At 44.1% G+C, this 26539-nt stretch overlaps 1 protein-coding gene across 1 annotated transcript; it reads right to left on the minus strand.

Moving 5' to 3' along the window:
- Positions 1–313: 313 nt before the first annotated feature.
- Positions 314–26459, minus strand: ATP23 (ATP23 metallopeptidase and ATP synthase assembly factor homolog). Its single transcript, XM_086919110.1, has 6 exons — positions 26125–26459; positions 17191–17236; positions 16004–16085; positions 6768–6905; positions 2478–2561; positions 314–1507 (listed from the first exon to the last, which is right to left on the minus strand). Exons 1-6 carry the CDS (start codon positions 26294–26296, stop codon positions 1304–1306), a joined length of 726 nt encoding a protein of 241 aa, XP_086775236.1. The 5' UTR covers positions 26297–26459; the 3' UTR covers positions 314–1303.
- Between the last annotated feature and the right edge of the window lie 80 nt (positions 26460–26539).

Genomic DNA, 26539 nt, shown 5'->3' on the forward strand with positions numbered 1-26539 from the left:
CCATCAAAATGATGAACGGATGAGTGGGATTCCACCCTGTGACCGACCCCACTGCGACCAATGTACTGGTCCACTAAACCGCCACACTGGTACCACAACATGTTCATTTTGTGGCACAATCAAACCGTTCTGAACTCATCACTTAAAAACTGCTTTCAAGGATGCTTGAAAACTAACCTCCTGGACTCTATTTTGCACACCTATTACGGCCACTGTGAGTATAAAATTGAAAGATCGCTTGTGCCAATGAGAATGTTGATTTTGGAGGATCAACGTAAAACAGATTTCATAGAAAAGAGATCTACGGGTAATGTAAGGATTACAACTGCTACAAAGTTTATTTGGAAATATGTTCATACGTTTGCTAGTGAATTCATTGGGCCCTACATCTTTTATTTACCTTATGGAAACATTTTAATTGACATCAGTCATACTGGAATTTCCCAATTACACACTTCTCAACATGAATCCTAAAGGGTAACAAGCAGTAGAAATTACACAGTACTACCGACAGTATGGTCTGTGAAAATGAAAAAATACACAGCCCCGTATAGGGGTTAAGAGGTATTTGCACAGAAACCACAATGTACGGTATTAACAGGGTGTGGAATTCCACCGATTAGGGGTTTCCAGGGAATGAAGGTTAACCACAGGAACTGGAGTTGGAGCACTAATTTTCACAGACGTTTCCCCTTATCCGAGCACTTTTGCACGATTAAAATTCCTTCGATTTTTACTGGCAAAACGTGTGCAGGGAAAAAACACAGTGGTGCAGCTATCCTTCCAAAAGGGGATGAATTTTACAAAAGCAGAAAATGCTTAGAAATGAATGTGTCATTTGAAAGTCCAGATCTGACGAAGTGTCTGTAATGTAAATCCCAAGAGGGAAGACTGCTCTTCCCAATCACTAAAGGGAGGGAACTATTCAGTTTTGCTTGCTTAGTTGTGTATTAAAAGTGACGGGAATAACCTGCAACAATTAAAGTGTAATCAGATGGCAACACCCTGTATAGTCTTAATCAATTAATGATTTGCTCACATTACAAATTACAAGCCCAACTTCAGTGCCACTGGCCTGTAATGCACTTCGGCTATCAGGTTTCAAGGTTGTACAGAGTGGCGATAAAATGTATTTGTGGCACTCAAAGTTCAAAGGATAATTTCCCTTTCTTCTCTTTTGTCCATACGGGTTTTGAACATTCAGTTCGAACGGGTCATTCAGGTTCTGACCATGGTTCCGTTGAAGAGGGGTCAGCGCGAGGCTGTCGGCTTCAAAGTTCTGGCACCGCCTACCACGACCTCCTCATAGATTTCCATAGTATCGGTCACGGTTCTGGAACTCTCTGTACGCATACTTGGCATCATGTTTGTTGTGCGGGATCCTCCCGAAGGGCTCGTGATCACTGAAGCAGGAGTCAAAGACCTCATTCACGGCTCTTTCTGCAGTTTCTCTGCTCACCTTTCGAACGGCCAAAATGGATCGGAGGGCTCGGTCTCTCACGCACACCTGAGCAGCAGAGAAAGAGAAGCACACACAATTCAGTGAATTATAGCTCGCGGAATGGGAGGCAAATTCCCAACTCTCAACACTGCGCACATTTGGGTCAAAGAGGTACAATGATTGTACTACTGGCTCCAAGACCACAGCTGCAGGAAGAGTGGAAGTGGTGCTAACATACCCCGCATTAAGGTTTCATCCGCTACAGTCTGGGGAGTGACCATCCTTGTAAAACCAGCTGAGAGAGATTATACCTTGAAAGGCCCAAGCGGGATTTATCCGAAGTCTAGGCTTGGAAGGTTAAATTTTTTTGTGCTGGGTCACGTTCTTAAACTCTAGATTGCTATCCAAATCAGAAGGGTGGGTTTCTGAAAGTGTAAACTGCACATTCCTTGTACAGAAATGCCATATCAAGTCTAGTAGGGAAATTAAGAGATTGGGAGGGAGGGGCGAGCTTTTTCATAGAGTCTGGAGATGGGAGAAAAGATGCCCTAGACTCCACTTCCCCCCAAACTGCACCGACCTCTGTCAGATTCAGTCAGTCACTGTGATGCCAAAGGACATTCCAGCAACATCAGTCTTCGTTGTTAATTAAAACAAGAAATGCAAATGCGTCTGGATTGTAATATCTTATCAAATCATGCAAGCTGCTTAAAGTTTCAATTGCATCTTCGAGCAGGTGCAAAATTTAGGGTAAGAGTGAGATCGATCAGAAATTCGGGTTTGTGCACTATAGTTACTGGATGGTATGCAGGCTTAACTAATCCCATAACTTGGAAAAACTATGCAAAAGGCAAGCACAGGTCTTCAATTTGAGAAAGTGCAAAAATCTGGTAATTGACTACATGTTCAATATAAGTAATTTTAACAAGCGCTTTTACATATTACTTATGCAAACTGCCTAACGATATAAAACAAAAGATCTATATTTAAAACAGTTTTAAGGAATTCATTAGTGTTAAGGTAAACATATACCAACCTGATGGTGCCCTTTTAAGCCAAATTTAAACCTGGACACCTCACTCATAAGTGAGCAGTCTCCACTGAGATTTGCAGCTCGAATCTGTGAAAAGTAAGAGTGGCACATTAGCCTTCTAGAAAGAAACACTCACTGCTTTATAACAAATATTTTAACAGTCCTGATTTTTTAGGTTTCGGCTACCGTCCCACTGCGTAAGCAGTGGGCGGAGCCGAAATCTTTTGTTAGTAGTATGGGGGCCTGAACACGCCCCTCTTCTCCATTGGCTGGCCTCGTAAATACTGGCCAGCCATTGGAGGAGAGGAGCGTCACTGAGTTCAGGGCCCGCCTTGACGCGATTCGGGGGCGTTTCTGGGTTTTTTAAGCCCCGCCCCTTGATGGTGTGTGTCTCGGGCCGCGCTGTGATTGGCTGCCGGCCCGGGACACCCCCGCGACGTCATTCCCCGGGCCGCGCTGTGATTGGCTGCCGGCCCGGGACCTGACTTGTTTCCCTTTATTTTTTGCCATTGTGTACGTAGTTGAAATGTGTGCCCTCTGCCTTGTGTGAATTGAAAGTTCTTAATTATGTTCCTGTGTAAATGTGAGCAGTCACATCCTGTGTAAGCGGACCTTTGAAAAAACGCAGCTTTCGAACTAAAGAGTAATTCTGCGGAGAGAAATGATTCAGAACTAACGTAAAGTGCTCTTGCCTCGTGCGAAGACGAACACTACTCGCATTCCCTTCTTTCTCCCACAGCTGGTGTAAGCGGCCTCGTGCACCTGTTTGCAGGCCCAGCAGAATTAGCCAAACCCTCAGTGTCCTTCAGCGCGTGCGCGCCTGCCACTGCGTATACTAACAAACCACTTGTACATTTGGCAATTAGGTACTGGTAATCTTTATGGTTTCATTTAATACAAATCGATACACTAAGCAGTAGGATAAAACAGTTTTATAAATAATTTGCAAGTAATTTGTAAGTTACAACGTAAAAACAAGTTAAAATTAAGTGCTTAATGGTTTAAAAGTCCGATATTAAAATAGAACGTATTATGGTCCCGAATTTGAGTATGTGTGGGGAGTCGAATCATAGTTGTGCCCTATTTTTTAGCTGAAGCACTAAATGAGGCCTTGTTAGGGTCTGGTTCACATTTGAGTCCAAACAAAAACATTTTAAAAAATCCTGCACCCGTAGTAAAAAAATATTTAAACAAGCATTTACAATGCAACGGTTTCGCCTTTGGAAAAGTTTGAGCTATTGGCATTGTAAATGACAACATTTGTATTTATGTGTTGGTTTTGAAAACAGATAAATAAATGGCATTGTCATTTACATTGCCAATAGCTCTAACTTTTCCAAAGGCGAAACCGTTGCATTGTAAATGCTTGTTTCTTTATTGATGCCCAGCTGTATGTTTTGATTAAAAAAAGAGAAAATAGTGAAAAGATTTATTGGTAGAGCTGAAAGATAGAGTTGGTGGCGTAAAACATCTAAGATGGAAGAACAAAGACCTGCTGTATGCTACGAATCCCAACTGTTCTTCACCATTATTTCCAACAACCTTGAAAGAATGCTGGTAAAGTAAGGAGAATACAATCAGGACGTCTTACATTTTTGTGGTGCATAATTTCTCCCTATGCCAGTGGTGCATAATTTCTCCCTATGCCATTGTTGGGATCATTAAGGTTTACTGCATACAAGAACATGTCCTAAAAAAAAGTATGGGGCAAAGGAGACATAATGGGCCATGATTAATTTCAAGATATCAGAAAGGAAACCTTAACCAAGCCGTACATCTGAGGTCAAACTTACGTCTAGACTAACAGACAAAGAGGTACAAGTGTTAGCTCACACTGATGAGCTACATACAGTTCAAGTTCAGAATGAAATGTGCCTGGAAAGACAACGATACGATCTCAAATTTTAGCGATTTCAGCATTAAGGTATCCTGGAAGAACGCCACTGGGATGCAGACAGTCAAAAGTGCAAGACACAATCCAGCCAGTTAAAAAAAGAACTGGAGGTTTGTCTGCTAAATGCATTTCTGCAATATCTGCAACCTACTCCACGAGTTAAGATCACACTACAGTAAATTATATCATTCAACCGGCTGCTAGAGGCCTAATGATCTCAAAATGCCTTTGACAGGCAGCAAAAGAGGGTACAGAGGACCAACATCTCTGAGAATCCTGCATTTGCTTCTGAAACGTAAGGAGCCTATCAACATGTGAAAGGTGCAATGGCTACTGTAAAACCCAGCGTCAAAAAATCCAGTGAACTAGTGTGCTTTGCCAAGTTTGCATAAAGCCACATGTGATAGCCTAAGCTCCGTTTTCTTCTGAAACAGGAGAATAACGACGGACAGAGTAGGTGCATCTGAGCAAGGAGTCAGTTCCAGAGCAAGGCACCAAAGTAGTTATTGTCCTTTGTCAAAACCACGGTTTAGAAGGTGAGGAGATCTTTACATCAATCCGAGCTAGCAAGCTGGTACAAGCAGTTTTTATAGTTCGGTAGAGCCGGTGGCTTACAGTGTTTTATAATTCCTATCCAAGAAAGGCCAATAGAGGATCCTTTTGTAGTCAAGCCATGAGAAAGTAGTAATGTTTCTCAGTGTGTATTTGGGTTGGAGTCTAGCTAGACTTGTGGTTTGGCATAGTTTAGGTTGTTAACTGATTTGTATTATATACCGTAAAGTATGTGAAGGTGAGATCTACACTGCTGCCGGAAACATCCGTAGGGGCATTCGCTTCAAATCGAAAGCTTATGCTTGGAGAGGGAATCCCCCTCCCACATGTATGGCACCTTAGCGTGTGCAACACATTTTAGATCACACTTACTTTAAGTGTAGATCTCACCTTCACATTTTTTACGGTCCTGAGGAAAGCCAGAATTACAGAAAGGCCTGGCTGAAACATGTAGACCACCCACCGGATGCAGGAGTCTATAATTAATAGACAACCTACATCCTTAGCCTTGCTTTTATCACTATCAGAGGCCCAGATATTAAAGATACCCCCTGGGTACTGGGACCACTGAATAGTTTTTAACCTATCACCTTCACTTCACTTTTTACTGCACACTCAGTAACATACCTTCTCCACTGTATAACAGGCGTTGAGGCACACCCGGGACACACTCGGTGTAAGTGGGTGGGCCCGATGATTAAGCATGCCACCAAAGAGGTTGGTGAGTGAGGGCTTCATAAGGAAACAAAACTATTCCTCCCCTTCCTCATACAGTCCTGAGTCCTGTACCACATATAATCAGCCTAGGCTTTTTGATTACACATTGTATTATATATCTGCACCTTATGGTGGTGATATATAATACAATGTGTAAAGGTCAATATCCCCTTTTCAGATCCAACAGTTGGTTCAGTGGCAGAACCCAGACTATCTGAGAGATAAACAAAAGAGGTGTATAGAGGTGTATTGGGCAAGATTCCTCTAGCACGAAGTTGTTAGGTTTTTTAGCTCATTTGGCAATATTCAGAATCATCTTCTGTATTCAAACCTTAAGGAGTCCAGAACTATAATCACATATAAAGAAACATTTCTGTAGCGGATATGAACAGGCACAGATGGCAGATGAGAACATCAGGTTTTAGGACTTTTTTAATACAGCAGGAAAGTGGTAACACTTATTTTGAATCCGGTCTAATGAGCCACATATCAATATATATGGTAGAAATCCAGGGCTCTTTAACATCAGTAGTGTTCCTGCAAATTCAGATGTGGACAAGATCCATAAAAGTATCCACAACTGTAGTGATAATCTAAAGCTTCTCTGGGTAGTGCAGAGAAGACAAGGATTGGTTAATGGAAAACTCCTAATACCGAAGAATACGCAAATAGGGTCCCCTCTTCCTAAATACATTAGGCTATTGCCCGAGAGAACCTACCATTATATTTGCTTGCAAACTTAAAAATGCCGTGTACCCGTTTCCCCCTACAACATTGTATTCAGTAATATCACAATATAGAAGAAGCTATGTACCACAATTTCAGAAAGGTAAGATACAGTCTTGCAGCACTAAGTAAACGTTCTGCCAAAAAATGTGCAGACATGAACATAGTATACTAATTTAGGACATTCAAAATGGGACATCTTGTGAAAAGGGAAAAACGTCCTTTTAAGCTACATTTAGGAGGTTAGGGCAAAGGAACAATCTATTTTTCCTAAGAATAACTAGGACCATTATTCGTTTTCAAGCTGACAATTTACATACTAGTTTTCATCTTTAATCCATAAAATGTCACGTTTCACTCAACAAAGAAATGTATAAATCTATCCCATTACACAGCAAACCTACCTCTGAGCAGGCAAGGTGTTTGACATTGTCGAACCAATCCACATGTGCTCGACAATGATCAAAAGCATGTATCAGCTCATGCGTTACCACTCTGTTCATGTGAGACTGCCCGTGAATGTTGTTTTGGCATAATACGATCTATTAAAAATTTAAGAAATACACATCTGATTATTTTTTTTGCCTACTTAAAAACCCAAAATAGCGCACATTAAATGTACTCTTATTGTGTTGCTTGTTATATTGAACATAGTTGCTGCATCGAGGGTAATACAGATGACACATAGCCATAACACTGTGCAAGGATACAAAATCCAAAATGTGAAGGTGGGAGTTGCAAAGCATAGAGAGTACGCTCAGTGTACTTTGTACACTCCGCATCAAGCATGAGAGGCATGAATTAGAAAGCATGGGTTTGGATGGATATTTTAAAAATAAGTCTGGACAAGGCAAGTCATTCTAAAGGTCATGAATGAATCTGAACATAATAACATTCTTAATGACTTGGTCCTTTGCAGGAGAGGCTTGCCCTGATGAAAAATCTGACGTTTTCTAACAGGCCAGTCCTTGGGATAACTAGTGGAGTTAAAAGTTTTAATCCCTTATGAGGAACACTCAGCCATGTTAATTATCTGCTCCAGCCCCTCTAAATCTTTAGAGATATGGGCCAGTGAAGGGCCCTTTGGTCTGTTCACTGGGCAAGGGCAGCATGATGATGGGAAAAGATGGTCAAAGGCGACAGTGGGGGGGGGGACAGCTTGACGGTACGAACAAGAAAAATATTTGCATTATAATAACTTGTGTGGCAGAATAATAACAAAATCAATAACAATACCAAAACAAAATGTCAAAAGTTTGGATATGATGTAACATTATAGGCTTCGAAAAAAAATCCGTTTTACATGGCAGTACGTTCCTAGAATTGCAGGGTGTGGAATCCAGCCGAAAACTGCTAACTAACAGTAATCGTAAAGGGTGCTTTACAAATCATATAGTACATTTTTGAAAAAATGCGGGTAATAACTGTATATTATGTGAAGTCTTAAAGTTCAATATCTTTCTCCCTGCTTTTAGAGTGTTCCTTTAATCAATTTCTAGTACTTGAAGGAGTTAAATTCCTTTACATCTAGGTTCTTCTGTGTACTAATGTGATCCAGGGGCGGCTCCTCCCCTATGGTGGAGGAGAATATCCCCACTGAAAATAAAAATTATGATAAAACTATTTATCATTTTATTCTTCTTACCTTCTTGCCAGCTGAGGTTAGGAAAGTGACAAGGCCATGCCGACAAGTGTCACATCAGCAGTAGTGAGGCTTAATAGGCACTTATAGGCGTGCATGTCAGTTTGGTTGGCCATCTTACAAATGTGCACTTCGGTTTCTCCAGCCCAGGTATGTTATACAGCCAGGTTGGAGAAAAACTGAAGGCTCCTTGTGCCCGAGCGAGTGTTAAACTAGCCCACTCAAGCCAAACCAGGCGCTGCGCTCATGCTAAGTATAGCCTTTAATGTCCCAAAGGCTCAGAGCAGAAAGCCAGCAGACTAGTCGTTGGAGTCACCCTGGGTTCAAGATGAAGTTACAGGTCCAGTTTGACTTCCCAAGGCAAAAGGGTAGCAGGGCAGCAGTTCCTTAAGAGCATCAGTCCAGCTGAGTGGCTGTCCTTGGAGCAGTACAGGAGACCTTCTTCCTGGCAGAGTATCCACAGGTTCAGACGTGTACTGAAGGGTTGATGTCTGAGGTCCCTATTTTACACCCTAGTCCCCTGGTTGTGGAAGGTGAGAAACTTCTAGATAGAGGCTTTGAAGTGCACTGAATCCCCTGCCAAGCTGGCTGAAGTAAGAAAACAGGGCTGTTAGGCCCTTTGTGTGATGGCAGAGCACAGGCTATTCAGTTGTAGGTGTGGCTGTTCTCAGTTACGTTCCCCATCCTGTCAGCGGATGGCCCTTCCAGGCACATCTAACCACTCTATTGCATGACAGTCATGTGACCCAAAATAGGCTACAGGCACAAAATGGCTTAGGGGAGGAAAATGGCAAATTTCTAAAAGTGGCATTTTCAAAATTTGTAATTTAAAATCCAACCTCACCATAAGTAGGGATTTTAAATTCCAATTCCAGAGACATTAAAACATGAATTGGTTCCTTGGTCCCATTTAGAAATTACACTTGTATCATGTAATAAGGTAACTCCAATGAGCGAGGTAGGCCTCACAGTAGTGAAAAATGAATTTGGGAGTTTTTCTCTACCAGGACATGTAAAACTTAAAAAGTACATATCTAACCTTTTAACTACACAGTATCCTGCCCTATGAGCTACGTGGGGCATATCTAGGGGTGACTTACATGTAAGAAAAGAGGAGTATAAGGCTTGGGAACAGGGTATAAATGGCAAGTAAATGGCACTTTAAAACTGCATTCAGGATGCAATGGCAAATGTGGGACATGTTTTACAATGCTACTTATGTGGGCGGCACAATAGGTGCTGCAGGCCCACTGGTAGCAATTAATTTACAGGCCTCATGTGACCCTACAAGGGTCACATGAGTAAATTAAATGTGGCAATTGGGTATAAGCAAATTTAGCCATGTTTTAGGGGAGTGAGCACAAGCACATTAATACTGGTTAGAAGTGGTAAAGTGCACAGAGTCCAAGCTCAACAAAAATAAGTTCAGCAAAACAGAAGAGGTGAGGCAAAAAGTTTGGGGGAAGACCACCCTAAGGCTGACTGGTCTAATACTCCACCTTTAACCGATGCAACATGACAGCATAAGGGGGTGTCATTATCAATAAGGCAGGCTTACTACCTTTGCCAGAGTGTCATCACCTCAGTAAATGTAACCATATTAGATTCAACACTGTACCACCATTGGATTCAAAGAGAAGTGTACTAATATTTGAAAGCATTGAAAACATTACTATGTCAACAACGTGCCAATAAACCATTAAGATTCAAAAACAGGTCTCAGAGTCCAACTTTACTTTAATTAGACTGCTATTGCAGACACAAGACCAACAAAAATGACCAACAAAAATGGGTCCTCCCATCTCAAAGTCCGAAAGCAAAAGTTTTAAACTAGAGATAAACCTCTTTTTTAGTTTAATTTGATGTATTAATTTTAAATTTAATAACAGGTGTTAGACATGTGCATGCATCAATGATAAAAACATTCGGATCTCATGGGTGTTCTTTAGCTCAAAGAAGAGAGGCCTTTGCCTAGTCGAAACCAGTTCTGTTCTTCAGTAGGCATAATAATGCCAGCACCACTTACCCTGGAGAAACCCATCCTAGTCCTGGGTGTCAGGTGGTGTCAAAGTCCTTTAATTTCTACTTGGGCGCCGTCAGGTGACTTCTTCCAGCTGCGTATTCTTTTGCTGTGGTCACCCACGGTCAATTCTAAGGTACCACATCATAACTCCTCCCAGTCTCAACTCTCCGGCACAGCATGCTGGGACAAACAAACATGTGGAACAAGCTCTCCTGAGAGACTCCACTCTGCCCCTAGTTGGCACAGTTGCCAGATTCCTTCTACTCAAAACTTCAAAAGGCGATCCCCACCTGTGTTGGCTTTAGAGATGTGGTCCATAGTCTTCATTTCAGTAAGCCTGTGCAGCCACCGCCCAGGTGTACAGTGGCAGGCTAATTAACAGGTGCAGATTTCTTACCCACCACTTACTTTTCCAGTAACTGGGTCAAGCACTGTTAAGGAATGTATGTGGTAAGTTAGGGGCTGTTCATTAATACTCTGAATGCAGTAACCTAGTGGAGGATTTTTTCCAAGGATGGCATATAGGTAGGGCAGTCTTTGGCATCCAATCGGTGTGAAAGCTTCCTAAGCAATTATTGAAGGGAAAATGTACTTTAGTGCATAGTTCAACTATAATGTGTAACACAGTGCAATCAACACAGTAGGCACTACATTATGAATGCCAATCAAATTGCAAGGAGTACCCCAGGTCAGTGCCAATCCCTGAAGAGTCCCTCCTGCGACAGGCTACATGGGTACAGATAGCAGGCGAGCATGTGTGCATACTTGTGTATTCAATGCTCCTGTGTAGCCAGCCCAGTAAAGGTCCATTGCAAAAAATCCTGGGGGCCTAAATGGGTAGAACTCAATTTGCTACATCAACCCAGATGAGTTAGATTCTAGATATTGTGAGTATTTATTGATTGAAGAGTTTTATATAGCGCTAGCCAGACCCGAAGTTATTGGAGAGCTTCACAGCATGGGTAAAAACACACAGTTTTGGCAGTCGTGAACATATTGATTCATGGCGCAATTGTAAGTCTTGCGCATTGACCATTTGCAGGAAAGGAAGACAGAGAGAATCACAATATTGAGCACATTGACTCGAGCCAAGCCTCCTGGGAGGGGGGCGAGGGGGGGGGGGGGGGCAAAGCGGGAGGGGATGAGGTAGATATCTTAGTGACAAAATGTCAGAGACCTGCAATGTTGAAACGTAAGCGGTTCGGCAGCAGCTATCCATTTGGGAGAGAACGGTTGAGGAAGAGTTCTTTGAGCTGCCTTTTGAAATGTATAAAGGAGGAGGTCGTCCTGACCTGGATTAGGATGGAGTTCCAGATTTTGGGCACATTTCCAGAGAAGGATCGAGAAGCATTTTTTTGTGTGCAGATTTTTGGCGTGATGAGGACTAGAGTGTTAGAACTTCTGAGGCTCCTTGAGTGGAAAGTTAGAGCCCAATCAGTGCCAGGAGGGACCCAGGCAGATTTTTTAAAGTCTCGCCTGAGCCAGCGCATGCGCTCTCTGGCGAGACATTTAGAAACACGTTTTAAAAGTGCTACCCACAGGCTTTTGTCGGACTTGCGGAAACTCACACAAGCGAGACAGCACAGCACGCGCACGCCACTCGTGTTTTTTAAAAATTAAATTTTTGCGTTCGCGCACACAACTACCGGCCGCGGCCAATACTTGCACTTTTTCCCGTCACACGCACCAACACTCGGGGAAAAAAAAAAAAAAGAAAAAGGGGAGGGCTATGTGTTTTCCCGTCGTGGCTCTGTCCAGTGCTCTTTACCTGAACCTCATACAATCAGGGTAGGATATGAGGATCGGTGGATCCCTTCCCGGTCTCTTACTTTAATGGATCCCCTCCAGTTCAGTACTTCAGGTGGGTTTTCACAAAATGGCAATGCAGGCCTCGATTAGCAAAAGAGGGCGTCTTATGCAAGGGACAAAGCCATGGAGATTCTCCTGGATACCGGTAAGTAAGCGGCAAATTCTAATGAACAGCCTGCTCATGGCGCATACATGTGCTCTGAGATCAGCTATGACCCCCCCCCACCCCGTTAATACACTACTCCCTGTCTCTCTGAACTATACAGATAGTCTCTGGGAGGTTTACCAAAACATTACTGGTACCAGTAGGACTTTGGACATTGTGAATTGGCACCTGTTCTATTTCCTTCACAAGGATAACATATTAGGTCTACGTTGCTTGCAATTAACAAGGCAGTCCTGTGCCTATTTTTAGAAGTTTATTACTGAACACTAAAGTGAGTGTTTTTTTTCTCTGCACCTTGGGAGTCTAAATTTCTGCACACAGAGGAGTCTCTTTTAGAGGTGTTCACAAACTCGTCAAGTGAACTCCATCCTGGATATAGATTTGTGCAAGTGACAATTGAAGTCTGTTGACAACCTCGCCAACCTGGGACTCAAGCCACTGGTGACAACCCCCACCCACTACGCCGGACACACACTCGACCCAGTCTTCGCATCCAGCAAGGACATCGCCTTCAGCCACGCCACCGGACTCCACTGGACGGACCACAGCTGCGTCCACTTCAGCTTCGCAAGGACCACGATCCACCACCACCAGCAACAGGTTGCACGCAGGAACTGGAACAAGATCACAGCCGACCAGCTCGCGTCCTCCCTGAGCATGAACCCTCCCACCAGCACAACGAACCCTAGCCAGGCGGCCACCAACCTCACGAAGTGGATCAGCGACTGCGCAGACGAGCTCGCCCCCCTGAGGACCCCGCCGAGCAGACCCGGCAGCAAGAAAGCCCCATGGTTCACCGACGAACTCAAGAGCTGCAAGAAGAACTGCCGAGCCCTCGAGAGAACCTGGCGCAGAGTCCCAACTCCGGACAACATGACTGCCCTCAAGCTCGCCACCCGAAAACACCACCAACTCATCCGCGCCACCAAGAAAACTGCATTCAAGGAACGACTGGACAACAACGCACACAACAGCAAAGAACTCTTCAACATCGTCAAAGAGCTCTCCAACCCCAACGCTGGAAACAACGACATCACCCCTTCGCAAGACCTCTGCAACTCCCTCGCCTCCTTCTTCCACAACAAGATCGCGGACATACACAACAGCTTCAGCACCCAACCGACGAACGCCACGACCAAACCACCGCCCCCCACCACCACCCTCCGCGCCTGGACTCCGGTCAGCACCGAAGACACCGTCCGCACGATGAACTCCATCCACTCCGGATCTCCGACCGACCCCTGCCCTCACCACGTCTTCAACAAGGCCGACGCTGTCATCGCACCCCACCTGCGGGACATCATCAACACCTCCTTCGATACCGCTACCTTCCCGGAGAGCTGGAAGCACGCCGAACTCAGCGCTCTACTCAAGAAGCCATCGGCTGACCCCACCGACCTCAAGAACTACCGCCCCATCTCGCTGCTCCCGTTTCCTGCAAAAGTAATCGAGAAGACCGTCAACAAGCAGCTGGCCGCCTTCCTCGAGACAAGCAGATCCCTCGACCCCTCGCAGTCTGGCTTCCGGGCCAACCACAGTACCGAGACCGCCCTGATCGCAGTCACCGATGACATCCGAGCGCTGCTCGACAACGGAGAAACAGCGGCCCTCATCCTCCTAGACCTCTCCGCGGCCTTAGACACTGTCTGCCATCGTACCCTAGTACAACGCCTCAGCAACGTCGGAGTCCAGGAGAAGGCACTGGAGTGGATCATCTCCTTCCTCGACGGGAGGACACAGAGAGTCCGCCTCCCCCCGTTCAGATCTGAAGCCACCGAAGTCATCTGCGGCGTCCCTCAGGGCTCCTCGCTCAGCCCAACCCTCTTCAAAATCTACATGAGCCCACTCGCAGACATCGCACGCCAGCACAACCTCAACATCATCTCCTACGCCGACGACACCCAGCTGATCCTCTCCCTTACCAACGACCCCGCCACCGCCAGAGCCAACCTTCACGAAGGGATGAAAGAGGTAGCCGAATGGATGAAGAACAGCCGCCTGAAACTGAACTCGGACAAGACGGAAGTCCTCATCCTGGGATCCTCACCCTCTGCCTGGGACGACTCCTGGTGGCCCCCCGCCTTAGGCAGCGCACCCAAACCAACAGACCACGCACGAAACCTGGGCTTCATCCTGGACTCCTCCCTCTCCATGACCAGACAAGTCAACGCCGTCTCCTCGTCGTGCTTCAACATCCTGCGCATGCTACGCAAGATCTTCTGGTGGATCCCCACCGAGACCAGGAAGACGGTCACCCAGGCCCTCGTCACCAGCCGTCTGGACTACGGCAACACCCTCTACGCCGGAACCACCGCCAAACTCCAGAAGAGACTCCAGCGGATCCAGAACGCCTCAGCAAGACTCATCCTGGACATCCCCCGTCGCAGCCACATCTCCGGACACCTGAGAGATCTGCACTGGCTCCCGGTCAACAAAAGAATCACCTTCAGTCTCCTCACCCACGCACACAAAGCCCTACACAGCCAAGGCCCAGGATACCTCAACAGCCGCCTCAACTTCTACGCTCCCAAACGCCAGCTTCGCTCGACCAGCCACGCCCTCGCCGCCGTCCCCCGCATCCGTAGAACCACCACAGGGGGACGGTCCTTCTCCTACCTCGCCGCCAAGACTTGGAACTCCCTCCCCACCCACCTTCGCCTGACCCAGGACCACCTCGCCTTCAGGAAGCAACTCAAGACCTGGCTGTTCGAGCAGTAACAGACCCCCCCCCCCCCCAGCGCCTTGAGACCCTCTGGGTAAGTAGTGCGCTATATAAATTCGATGATTGATTGATGTGCTCTACTTACTTTTGCTAAGGTCCCAAAAGCGAGACCTATTGGCTTTGCCAATGCTTGTTCTTTATAGGTTCAAATATAGGAAGGTCTGAACATTTCGCTTATCCGACCTTGACTGATTTGTTTTATTTGTCAATTTACAGCCAGTTGATACATTTATCAATAATTTGCCTTCTGTCAAACTGCCGTGCATGTGTTGGTACGGTTTATAAAACATTTAAAGCATCTCATAGGTTCAAAATAGGACTGGTTGTCCAAACACAAAAAATATAAGCTACTGTGTTGATGGTCTGAGTTCATTAGCAGAACCATAACTAATAAGCATCAATGCTTGTGTTCGACTAATTAAGAGAGACTGCAATTCGTTCACTGGGCAAGTGACACTGCTCTGAATTTTCTTAATCCAGAGTAAGAATATTCATTCTTAATCTAAGCAGCCACTTGAGGTGAAATTTTATATGCTACTAGCAGCCCGTCCCGACCTTGTCCGGGAGCAATCAGGCTTCCCCGCCCTGACATTGTCCAGAAGCCTAGGCCCCCGCCCGGCCCGTCCCCCGCCTGCCCCAACCGCCCCGACTCCCGCCTGCCCCGACCCCCGCCTGCCCCGACATTGTCCGTGGGTCCCCTTACCTCATCCGCCACTCCTCCCCGCGCTCCTCAGTCTACCGCTCCGCCGCTCCTCACCGCCATTGGTCACCGCTCCTCCCGCCTGTCCGCTGCTCGTCACCTCACCGCTCCTCCCGCCTGTCCGCTGCTTGTCACCTCACCGCGGCTGGTCACTCCTCCCCCGCGCCATGTCCGCCGCTCCTGGACGCCGCTTCTCCCCGCGCTCCTGACGTGAGCCCGCACGCCGCGGCCGGCGCTACTTCGGAGAGACTACTTTTTTTTTTAAATGTACATTTTTTAAATAACGTTTTTTTAAAGATTTATATATCCTATAACCATCTGCACACCCTGACAATTACAACGGTGTATCGGGTGTGTGGATTAGCGCTGTGGTTCCCGAGTTTACCCGCCTCACAGCCTCAAAGTTCTTCCTTTATTATAGTGGTATAGATTTCTCATTTAAAGAGGCTTTAAAAATTGTGGTTTTGGTTAGAACGTAATTTCAAAAACATGCATAAGAAATTTAAGAAGAGAACAAAAAGTCATGTTCTTAGGAGTAATTAATTTATAATGTTTAAGAAATCATGCACACTACTCACCTCTGATGTCGCAGCATCAAAACCTCCACTTACGGAACCATCACAATCTTCACATGAGAAGTGCCGATCCTTAAATACAGTACTGGAAATAGAAGAAACCCCCAAAATGCATCTGATTACTGGTGCACAAACCAGTTATGAATATTTTTTTCAGCTTGAAATGGCCTATCTACATCCAATGTTATATTTTGTACAGGACTGCTATTTTTTGACCACTGGCTAACCTTGGGATTCAGAAGGAACCACGATACTGGACTTTGAGTGGAAACCTGCATCTAGCCATGGTTCCACCTTAACAAAACCGTGGCCTACCCCGACTGTCGTCGGACTTCTGAGAGTTGCCTTGTACTCGTCCATTTAACCACTGCGTGGATAAAGTTACACTGTAAACAAACAGAGACTACTTTAAATATAATTGTTTAATGACTCCTGCCATTGCTCATACTGCGAGTTGCTGATAAATGGCTGTCGAGGTTGCCTGCAGTACGCACAATGACACTTTTAATAGTCAATTGAAATACATGAAAATGGAAAGTTAAATAGCATTTTTCTTCTTTCTTATACAGTACATTAATTTTTGTTTGACACTTAATGCTGGTGGTCAGATTGTTCAATGTACTCCTCCTGATTGGCCGAATGGAGGGAGGCATTGACAGGGAAAACATAACATTATTCAACTAAATGCACAATTCATTGACGTCAGTATATAACGTGCAGAGATTCAGACATTTTTTACAACAACCAACACGCAACAGTAGTACACATGGACGTTTACGCAACGAGTAGGTCAGACCTACCCCCTCTCCATCATACACACAATTCACTGAAGCATTACAGAAACACGCAAAAACAAAATTAAATACATGTAAAATGCTTCATACTAACTGTTGAGGAAAGAGGAAACTTCGCTCTTATATTTTTGGATTTGTTGCGCACTCTTCAACAGAGGGCAGAACCCGGTTTCACCACTTTAATTTGTTTACTTCTTTTTAATCTACTGCAGTTCTATTTCCTTGACATAAATACATTATAGACTTTCTTCCTGGTTTGTATGGTTAATATTTAGTGCACTGTTTAATCATTTTCATATCACTCTGTAACGTTTTCTGCACTTTAGAAGCATAATCAGAGAGCGAAATGTATTATACCTCATTAGAATATTGCAATTATATATAGAAAAACCTTACCAACCGGATTGCTTCATTGCATCAAGGAGAAGCTTCGCATATGGACCTAAAAAAAAAGTTAATTGAATAAAAATGGATGATCTATGTGGCACATCTCATAATATTTAATTGTCAAATATTATTTGAAAGACATTTGTTGCAGATTCAATGACACGTCACATTAAGGTGAAACCAAATCGGAAAATAAAGGATCAGAGATCGTGTTCGTTTCTACACAAGTAAAGCTTAACTTATATGTGAAATTTACTGTTTGCAGCAAGAGCGTTAGCTTCTGGGCTGCTGCTGTTCCATCAGGAGGATCAGGGTCCCTCAATTTGAGGCCTTGGGCCATAGGTACAAAGTGTAGGGATTGCGAGTTCCTAATTGCGATTCTTACCGAATCGCAATTAGGAAATCGCAATTTCTGATATACAAAAACATACATGTCGTTTTATATAGCGATTTCTAGTGGGTCACAAATCGGCATATCTAATGAATATTAATGCGGTAGGTCACAGTTTGCAACCCACTACGAATAGTAGCCATCACAGGGATGGTGTCCTGCTAGGGTCAGCAGACCACCACTGTGATGGCTTTTAAATAAAAAAAGAAAAATTAACTTTTCAGTTTCATTTTTCAGAGTAGGTAGGGGCCCGTGGGACCACTGACTGCTCTTAAAAAAAAATGTTTAACTTTATCAAAGGGGATAAGATCCCATGGGTACCTTTTCCCATTTGCAAATGGTTACTTCCTTCTTGGGGGGCGGTAACAAAAGAAAAAAAAAATGTATTGCAACCGTAATTCGGCCCCAAACATTAATACATACTACTGCGATTCTGTATTTGGAATAGAGGCCTTAAACATGCCCCTTCCAAATACCAAATTGCAATTCAAGTTAACAAACTGCAATTTGTTTTATGTTAATTAGAAATTGCTTTTTTGCAGTCGCAAATGGGCAGATTCTGTGAATCGGCCTGTTTCCAACCATAAAAGCTTTATAACATACACTCCTCAGCTATTTATGGTCTAGGGCACTTGAACTGGAAATTTACATGGTTCCCTGACTTTGAAGGAAACATTTGGTTGACACACAAAGCCTTTACATGGGAAGTTGATGGAGAGGCCCTTGCTTTCACTTGTACCTTTACATTAGGAAAGGAGTACTGAGCAGGTTATCATTTTCCACAGAGCCTATTTATTCAAATGTTGCTAAGGAGATAATCAATAAAAGGAATCTTGTAATGAAACTTTGGGGCAGTTTGTTCACATTGAACAGACTTAATCTGAGAACTCAGACAAGACCGGCTGGCTATTTCAATGGAAAATTGCTGCATGATCCTCAATCTATGAACTATACTTCAATTAGGGTTAGTGATGGATACACCCTTGTACCTAGAAAACTCAAACTGAAAGTTGTGGTAGGTTCAATCACTGAACTAGCTCACATACACTCTTCTTCCATGAAATGCACTCCATCAGGTCAATTCTTCCTAGTTGTGCTTATTAAAAACGCCTATCATCAATAGCCTTCTCGTAATGCCACAAAACATTCTTATATCCTATTTTTTTTTTAATTCCTTGATTCCATCTCACATGTGAGAAAACTCATTCGGTCTCCCTGGTGCACATGGAGGTGACAGAGCTTAGGCTTCGTCAGACAGAGGCAAGATGGATGCGCAGATTGAAGACCCTAGAGAAGGGTATAAATGTGGAAAAAGTGAATCATATTACTTTCTGTGAGTTATTTAAGCAAATTTGGTTTTCATTACAAAACCGATAGGACATCATATCGGAAACAGTTTCAATAACAACAGTAAGTCTATATTGTTGAAAAGAGACTTTTGGGCGATGCATTTCTAAATGCGGAGTATAGGCGTAATGTGTTTCAATATGGTAGCTTAGTTTGCCCCTTTATGAGAAAGTGGAATACACCGGGTTGTATGTAGTCTGTTTATGGTGATGTGTGCTTCGGAAGTTACATTGAACTGGGACTTGCATTGTATACTGTTGGGGAATAGCCACTTTAAGATCGCGATCACAATTTGAATCGGGAAGAGTTCATTTTAAGTAGAGGAGAGTCGCTAAAACTTGGAGGACACACTGCGTATATTAATATAGTTTCTGGAATAGAGTAACTGGGGAATTAAAGCAGTCCCGTATGGGTGATTATATGTATTTCTCAGTAAAATTAAAATTTGAAGGATGATGCCATTTCGTTTGTTGGTATAACAAGTGTGGATTATCCACTACAGAATGGCACAGATGGATTTGAGGCTTTCTTGCATGTTTTAGTTGCAATATTTAAAGGAGAACATTGGTGATTTATGAAGAAAGGTACGGGTGTGGTTTTGGTGGATTAGACCTATGAATGTAGAGGTGCTTTAGTTTAAATTGGGTCTAACACAGAATATTTGCTGCTTGATACCAGCTGGCTTGTTTACAAGTGGGGATTCTTGTTCTAGAGCTGTATAGACGGGGAGAGGTTTAGTTGCTTGAATATGGCTGAATGTTCGTGAAAAAATGACTTTAGTGCACTCAGCCACACTATTCAAAGCCTGTGGGCCAATTTTGGTCTTTGGGAATTCCGGTCATTTTATAAGACTCCTAGTTATGTTAGTTAGGTCAGATTTCTGATTTAACAGCTTTGTAATGCTTCCTTGCTTAAAGTTACCATGAAAGCTTCCAGAGTGGAAAAGTGGAGCGAATTAAAAGTTCATAATTTGAGCTGGTGTTTTACGTGCTAGGCACCAGCACGTAATTGTCAATACCAGCATTAATAGCAGTCTGCCATATTGTGGCACTTTGTGTCTAATTTATAGCTGGGCACAACAACAGCTGCTTAACAATTCAGTATACCTTAAAATGAGCAACACCTGCCGCGCAACCCATTCTTATAGCTTTGGATAGCCTGGAGAAGTTTGAATTGTCACACTCGTAGGAGTGTGATGGTTAGTAGATGTGTTGGTACTGGCCTCCAAGTGTTAGTGGGCGAGTTTAGCTCACTATACCTTCCAGTTTAGCCTAAAAGGGGACCATCCTGTGTGTTAGTAATAAACAGTGGTCTGGGAACATCTGAGGATATTGTTTGCATAGAAAATGACCCAGTAGGTCTAAAATTGCTTTGAGGGTTTAATGGAGTGGTCATAGGGTCTACTGAACAGTCTTCAATTTACTGCCCAATTTAAATGAGCAAATTTTAGGCCAATCTTCTTTGGTCGACTTTAAGCTTGAAAGGGATGAAAGGGGCTGTAATTACCCACTGTGGCCTCATCAAACACTTTACTGAATGCCAAAGAAGGAGCAGTTATAGACTGTACACCAGTTACTTTTTCAAGGTTAACAAAGACTCAACCCTGAGAACAGTGGATTCCGCTATTTTACGGGGCCTTCCAATTTACTTGAACATTTTGCTTTCTTGGTACTCAAAGTCTATGAAGTAAAGAACTAGTAGGACCAAATTATGTCCAATGTAGGTGTTCAGATCAGACCGTTGATCTTGAGCACATGACACTATTATGTCAAAGAGGTGAGGTAGAGAAGATACAGAGTCTAGGAAGCTAGAACAAAGTACCCATCAGCCCACTCAACAGCCCCTTCCGCTCACACACTGTCTTCTGTTGGTTGGATGTTTTTTCTTTAGGGTCCAATATTAGGCAACCTCAGACTCTCCCTGAGGAGGAGCCTAGAGGACACCTTTCTTCTCACCAACCCAGATGACGATACTCCACTGTTGAGTGGGCTGATGGGTACTTTGTTCTAGCTTCCTAGACTCTGTATCTTCTCTACCTCACCTCTTTGACATAATAGTGTCATGTGCTCAAGATCAACGGTCTGATCTGAACACCTACATTGGACATAATTTGGTCCTACTAGTTCTTTACTTCATAGACTTTGAGTACCTCTCGTGTTTTTTGCTGTAATAGTTGGGGGACAAGGTACCTTCTCTGTCTATAAACTAACTCCCCTAGGACCCCCCAATACTCTGTTGTGTTTTTTGCATTTTGCTTTCTTGCCTTTCGAAAATATAGTGGCCCATTTCCTGAACTATCCTGGGTCGTCTGAATAATGATCTTCTTTGCCATGCAAAGGGTTTGCATCCAAATACACTAAATCCATCTCTCTAGAGAAGTAACCTCCTTGTTGGAGATAAACTGCCATTCAACTGATTGAACTACCAGTGCCATTAGGAGAAGGAAGGATGGAGGGAGTAGTAAATACAAAGTTTTTCTGAATCTACTCGGCGGCCATATCCTTTGCCCTGGCAACTGTCACTAAAACGTGCGAGCATTGTGGTAAATCTGGATGCAAGACTTGACAAAAGATGTGCTGCAGCCCCCCCAGGTAGGCCTTGGATGCACATATGCCCTGGGCACCTATAGTGCACTGTACAGGGGCTGATAAGGTGAACCAATGTCCAACTGGGTATGTACCTAAAGTACATGGATGTCAATTTAGAGAGAGAACAGCAGGCTGTGGGTCCGATTAGCAGGCCCACAGCCACATTATGTCGAAAACCAGTGAAGCAAAAGCAAAAATCTGGGGTGACCATAGGAAAGCAGATCCTATTCTCTTACACAGACTGATCCGGATGGATCAGGGTCGTAAGAAGTGGTGTCAGTCTGAGCGCCAGCAGTTTTGCAAGAATTTTGGCCTCTGCGTTAATCAATGATGTGGGAGCTTGAGGGTGCACTATGTTCCGGCACGTGGTTGGAGACACACAGGTGACACAAAGGTGAGCTGCGAAGATTTTCTCCAGTGTCACTCTTTATCTCTCTCTCTCTCTCTCTCTCTCCTTTGATGGATGCATGACGCACAATCTTATCTTGCTTTTTATCGAACAGGCTCTGATTCACAAATTGACGTCCCCCCACCCAACACCACCAGAGCTGAACACGTGTAGAACCTGAGATGATGCGTGGCCATCCTGGCAATCAACGCCTGGTTTGAATTGTGAGCTCTGTTGACCACGTTTTCGCAATGGCTGAGGAGGTTGCTTCGGCACGTGGGCGACTCTCTTCGACACACGCCGGTGACGGAAGGTGAGCAGAGAGGCTTGTTTGCGCAACAGTGGGCACTCACCTCCGGCCAGTAGGTGTGGATGGGGTGCAGCAGCCTGGATGCGTAGCGGCAGGCAGTCAGCTCCGGTTAGTGGGAGTGCATGGGGTGAAGCAGCCAGGGTGTGCAGCGACTGTTATACACCTCTAGGCAGTGTGGTGTCAGTCTGACCGCCAGCAGTTTTAAAAGAATTTTGGCCTTCGCGTTAATCAATGATATTGGGCAATATGAGGTGCATTCTTCAACCAGCTTTCCCGGCTTGGGCATTCGCTGATACAGCGGCAAGTCGCCTTGCTGCAAACAGTCGGTATACATGTGCAATAGGTGTGGGGCAATAGTACCCGCCATTTTCTTATGGAGTTCAACAGGGATGCCATTAGGTCCTGTCACTTTGCCAGATTGTAATGCCACGATTACCCTCTGCAGCTCCTCTATCGTGAGGTGCGTCTCAAGTGTGAGGGCTGAGTCTGGGGTGAGCCTAGGCATGTGGATATCTTTTATGTAGGACAGTGCCTCTTCTACCGTCATCCCGGAGGATGACTAATATACCTGTTGGAAATGTTGTGCTGATGTGTGAACTATAGTGTGCGGGTCTGTTGTAATTTGCCCTTTCTCCGTCTGAATCCTCGCTATCCACCCATTACTCTGTTCCCTTTTATCTAGCCATGCCAAAAGCCTCCCTGCTTTGTCCCCAATTCCATATATCTTATGCTGGGTGGCCGTCAAACCCGATCTGATCATGTCCTCGAGGAATGCCTTGTGTTGTTTCTGCGCAGAACAACACTTTCTCGTATGTAGGTGGTGTTGGATCTTTAGAATGTTGGGCTTCAGCTTCATGTAATACTAGTTCTAGATCGTGCAGTTCCTGCTGTTTTTCCCGTTTGTGTCCCGCAACAGAGACAATGGCCTGCCCCCTGAGGACCGTTTTGTACCCTTCCCACAGAGGGGTTGGGGAAATCGACCGACATAATATTCTCCTGGAAGTAGTGTTTTGTCGCGCAGACAACAGCTTTCTTGATTTGTGGGACCTGTAAGTAGCCAGGGAAGATGGGATATATACGTCGCCTAGTCGTGTGGTGGTATGTGCACTGCAGTACCACAGGGTCTACCTCTATATTGTCAATATTCTTTAAGAAATCCGCTGAAGCAAGGGAGTAATCTATCCTAGATAAACTATTGTGTACCCCAGAGTAGTTGGTGAACTGTCGTGTCTTGGGGTGATACCATCTCCACACGTCAGCTAGCCCAAGTGCTTCCATGAAACCCCAAGGCGGGATACACAGGGTGCATGAGCCTTCCCAGGGTACCATCCACAGTTGCAATAAAGTCCCCCCAATCAACAGTTCCCCCTCCGGAAGATCAAGTAGGAACTCACTAAGAGCTGGAAGCGTTATTCCATGCAGTGCGGGAGGAATGTAGACGGAGACTATATTTATAGAATGCCCTTCCCATTGACCCACTATGGCCGCAAAGCGACCGTGCTCGTCCATTTTTGTATTGAGCACTATCAGTGGGGATTGTTTTTTAACTAAGATACCTACTCCCGTCAGAGTGGACTATCATTTTAAACCCCCATCTGTCCAACGCCTTGCATGCAGTACCGGTAAGGTGCATTTCTTGCAATAGGGCAACTGTTGGGGAGCACCGCTTCAAACTCTGTAAAACTAAACCCCGCTTTATTTTGTCACCCAGACCATGTACGTTCCAAGTAAGCAGTGTCAGGGGCTTCACCTGAGTTGTGGGGAACTTTCCGGGGTCAGGGGCTGCTCAAGGTCGTGCTGTCATACTTGATAATAAGTTCTACTAGCGTTGGGGATTCCCATGTGTACTGTGGTTACTGGACAATGTGGAAGAATGCAACATGCCTGGAAGTTTCACTAGGAACTAACACAGAAAACAAACTTAACCAAAAAAACAGACCCCTCCCCTCCACTTTTGTGACTTTCTTTCAGAATCAAGGGCCATATGCAAAAAAACATTTTTGCAGTTGTAAACTGCTTGATTTGGCCATTTCTGACTGCAAAAAAGCTGTTTCTTATGTACAAAGAACAAATTGCGATTAAGTAACACATTACCCTATCACAATTTGGAACTGCACACACATACTGATTCAATATTTTTAAATGGCGGGTTAAGGATGTCCCCTCCAAATAAAGAATCACAGTGGTATGTAGAAATGTCTTGCAACCGAATTATGGTTGGGAAATTTTAATTTTTTACCAACACTTCAAGGGTGGTGGTAACCATTTGCAACCGGGAAGGGGTCCCCTGAATGATGAAACAAATATTTTTTTATGTTTTAAGGGCAGGCAATGGTCCAGTGGACCACTGCCTACTTTAAAAAAAATGAAAAAGTAAACGTTTCATTATATATATTTTTTAAACATCCCATTGTCCTTATAATGAAAATGGACTGCATATAAAAAAAAAAGAAAAAAAAGAAAAATTGCTTTATTAAAAATCAGCACAGACATGGTGGTCTGCTGACCCCAGCAGGCCACTATCCTTGTGATGGCTGTTATTCTCAATGGGTTGCAAACTGTGAACTACTCCATTAATATTCATGAAGTAGGTCGATTTGCAACCACTAGGAATCGCTAAATGAAACTAAACGGGGTTTGATCCATTTGAGGTAGCGATTTCCTAATTGTGATTCACAGATAATCGCAATTTGGAAATCACTATCCCTATAATCTGTACATAAGGTCACAAGTCTAGCATTTTCCAAGACCTTCTGTTTTTAATAAAAATTCTATCTCAATATATTTACCTGCTGGCATCACAGTGAGTGACAGCATTCTGCTCTTTTACAAGGAGCATATTTGCGTATAAAGTTACTTTGTTTGGTGCAAGGGAATGCTGCAGCATGTGTGCTTTTTGAGACCAAAAAATATTTTTGCCAATGTTTGTTATAATGGTGACTGCATTGTAACGGCGACTGCATTGTAACTTACTACTGCTCCCACAACTATAATGTTTTAGAATAGCCATGTCAAAACAAGACACACTGACAAAACCAAAAGGCTGACCGCCAATGTCAGGCCTGCAGCTATGCCAATGCTTGTTTGTTTTCATGTTTCCCATTACCATGCTGAAAGTGGTTACACGGATTTTCCATTATTAATAGGTTTTTGGAAATATTACCACGCATCAACAAATTTTACTAAATGAGGTTTCAAAGGCATGGTAACTAAAATTTCAAATCAGTTTAGCAAAACGTTTCTTTTCCTAGTTGCATTTTTTTGTAAACATTTTCTTTTGTAGTCAAAGAAACATCAATCTTGTTTTCAAGCTTTTGCAAATATCTGCATGTAATCAGAGAGCACCCTGGTAACATTATACGTAGCTTCCTATTGTTAAACTTTGCAAATGTGTGTACACATTTCTATATAGGAAACGCTGCGAGTAGTGCAGTTCGAGCGTACAGCATTTCCTTAAAATGCTTACCCTAATATTAAAAGCTTTGCATCAATGAACCACGAATACAAGTTCGAAAAACATTTACTTACGGACATAAACATTACCTTAACTTAAGACAAAGCCCTTCCCTGGTCCATAACGTGGTACTGTAAACTAGCACCTGTAGGGATATCTTGTGATTCGCTTGAATGCCCTTGGGATAAAGTTGCGCTATATAAAACTTCAAAAATAAATATTGTGCCACCTCAATGAAAACAACGAGGGCCCGTGGATACAACAATCAAGCACCAAGCAGAATTGAATGTACAAAATACACTCAGAAGACCAAACTACATTGATTGGATAAATAATACACCTCTAAAAAGGGAGCTTTATAATAGTTGTCTTGACACTCCACTGAACTATGCGGGCCGTCCAGGGAAAGGTCGAATAGCCGGCCGGTCACCACATATGCACTTCATGGTGCCTCCCTTCACTTACTGCTGTCCAGCGCGATGGTGAGCATGACCCGACACTTGTGGTTGAAGGTGAAGAGGCTTTGAGACAGAAAAGAGCCTCGTCCCCGCTTCTGCCTTTCGGGGAAAAGTCCATAACCATGATCCTCCTCCTCCTGGCGCTGCTGACCCTCCATCGGGCTCTCAGTATGTGACATATAGCCCAAGCCTGTCCAATGTCTCTAACCAGTCATTTATTGCAACTTCAGTCTTCTTGATCTTCAGACCATAGCATGAGGCATGCTGGTGCTCACAAATCACGTAGGAGGAAACATATTTTCTCAGAGGTTGGAAAAGCATAACCAATCTGGATTGGTTGGCAAAGCTTCTCGTGGATTGGTTAGAAGTATATTTGTTGGTTATTGGCTGTGACGTCCCTGAGCCTGCGCCCTGGAACAACA

This window comes from Lissotriton vulgaris, chromosome 1_1 (genome assembly GCF_964263255.1).
Source record: "Lissotriton vulgaris chromosome 1_1, aLisVul1.2, whole genome shotgun sequence".
NCBI classification, from domain to species: domain Eukaryota; kingdom Metazoa; phylum Chordata; class Amphibia; order Caudata; family Salamandridae; genus Lissotriton; species Lissotriton vulgaris.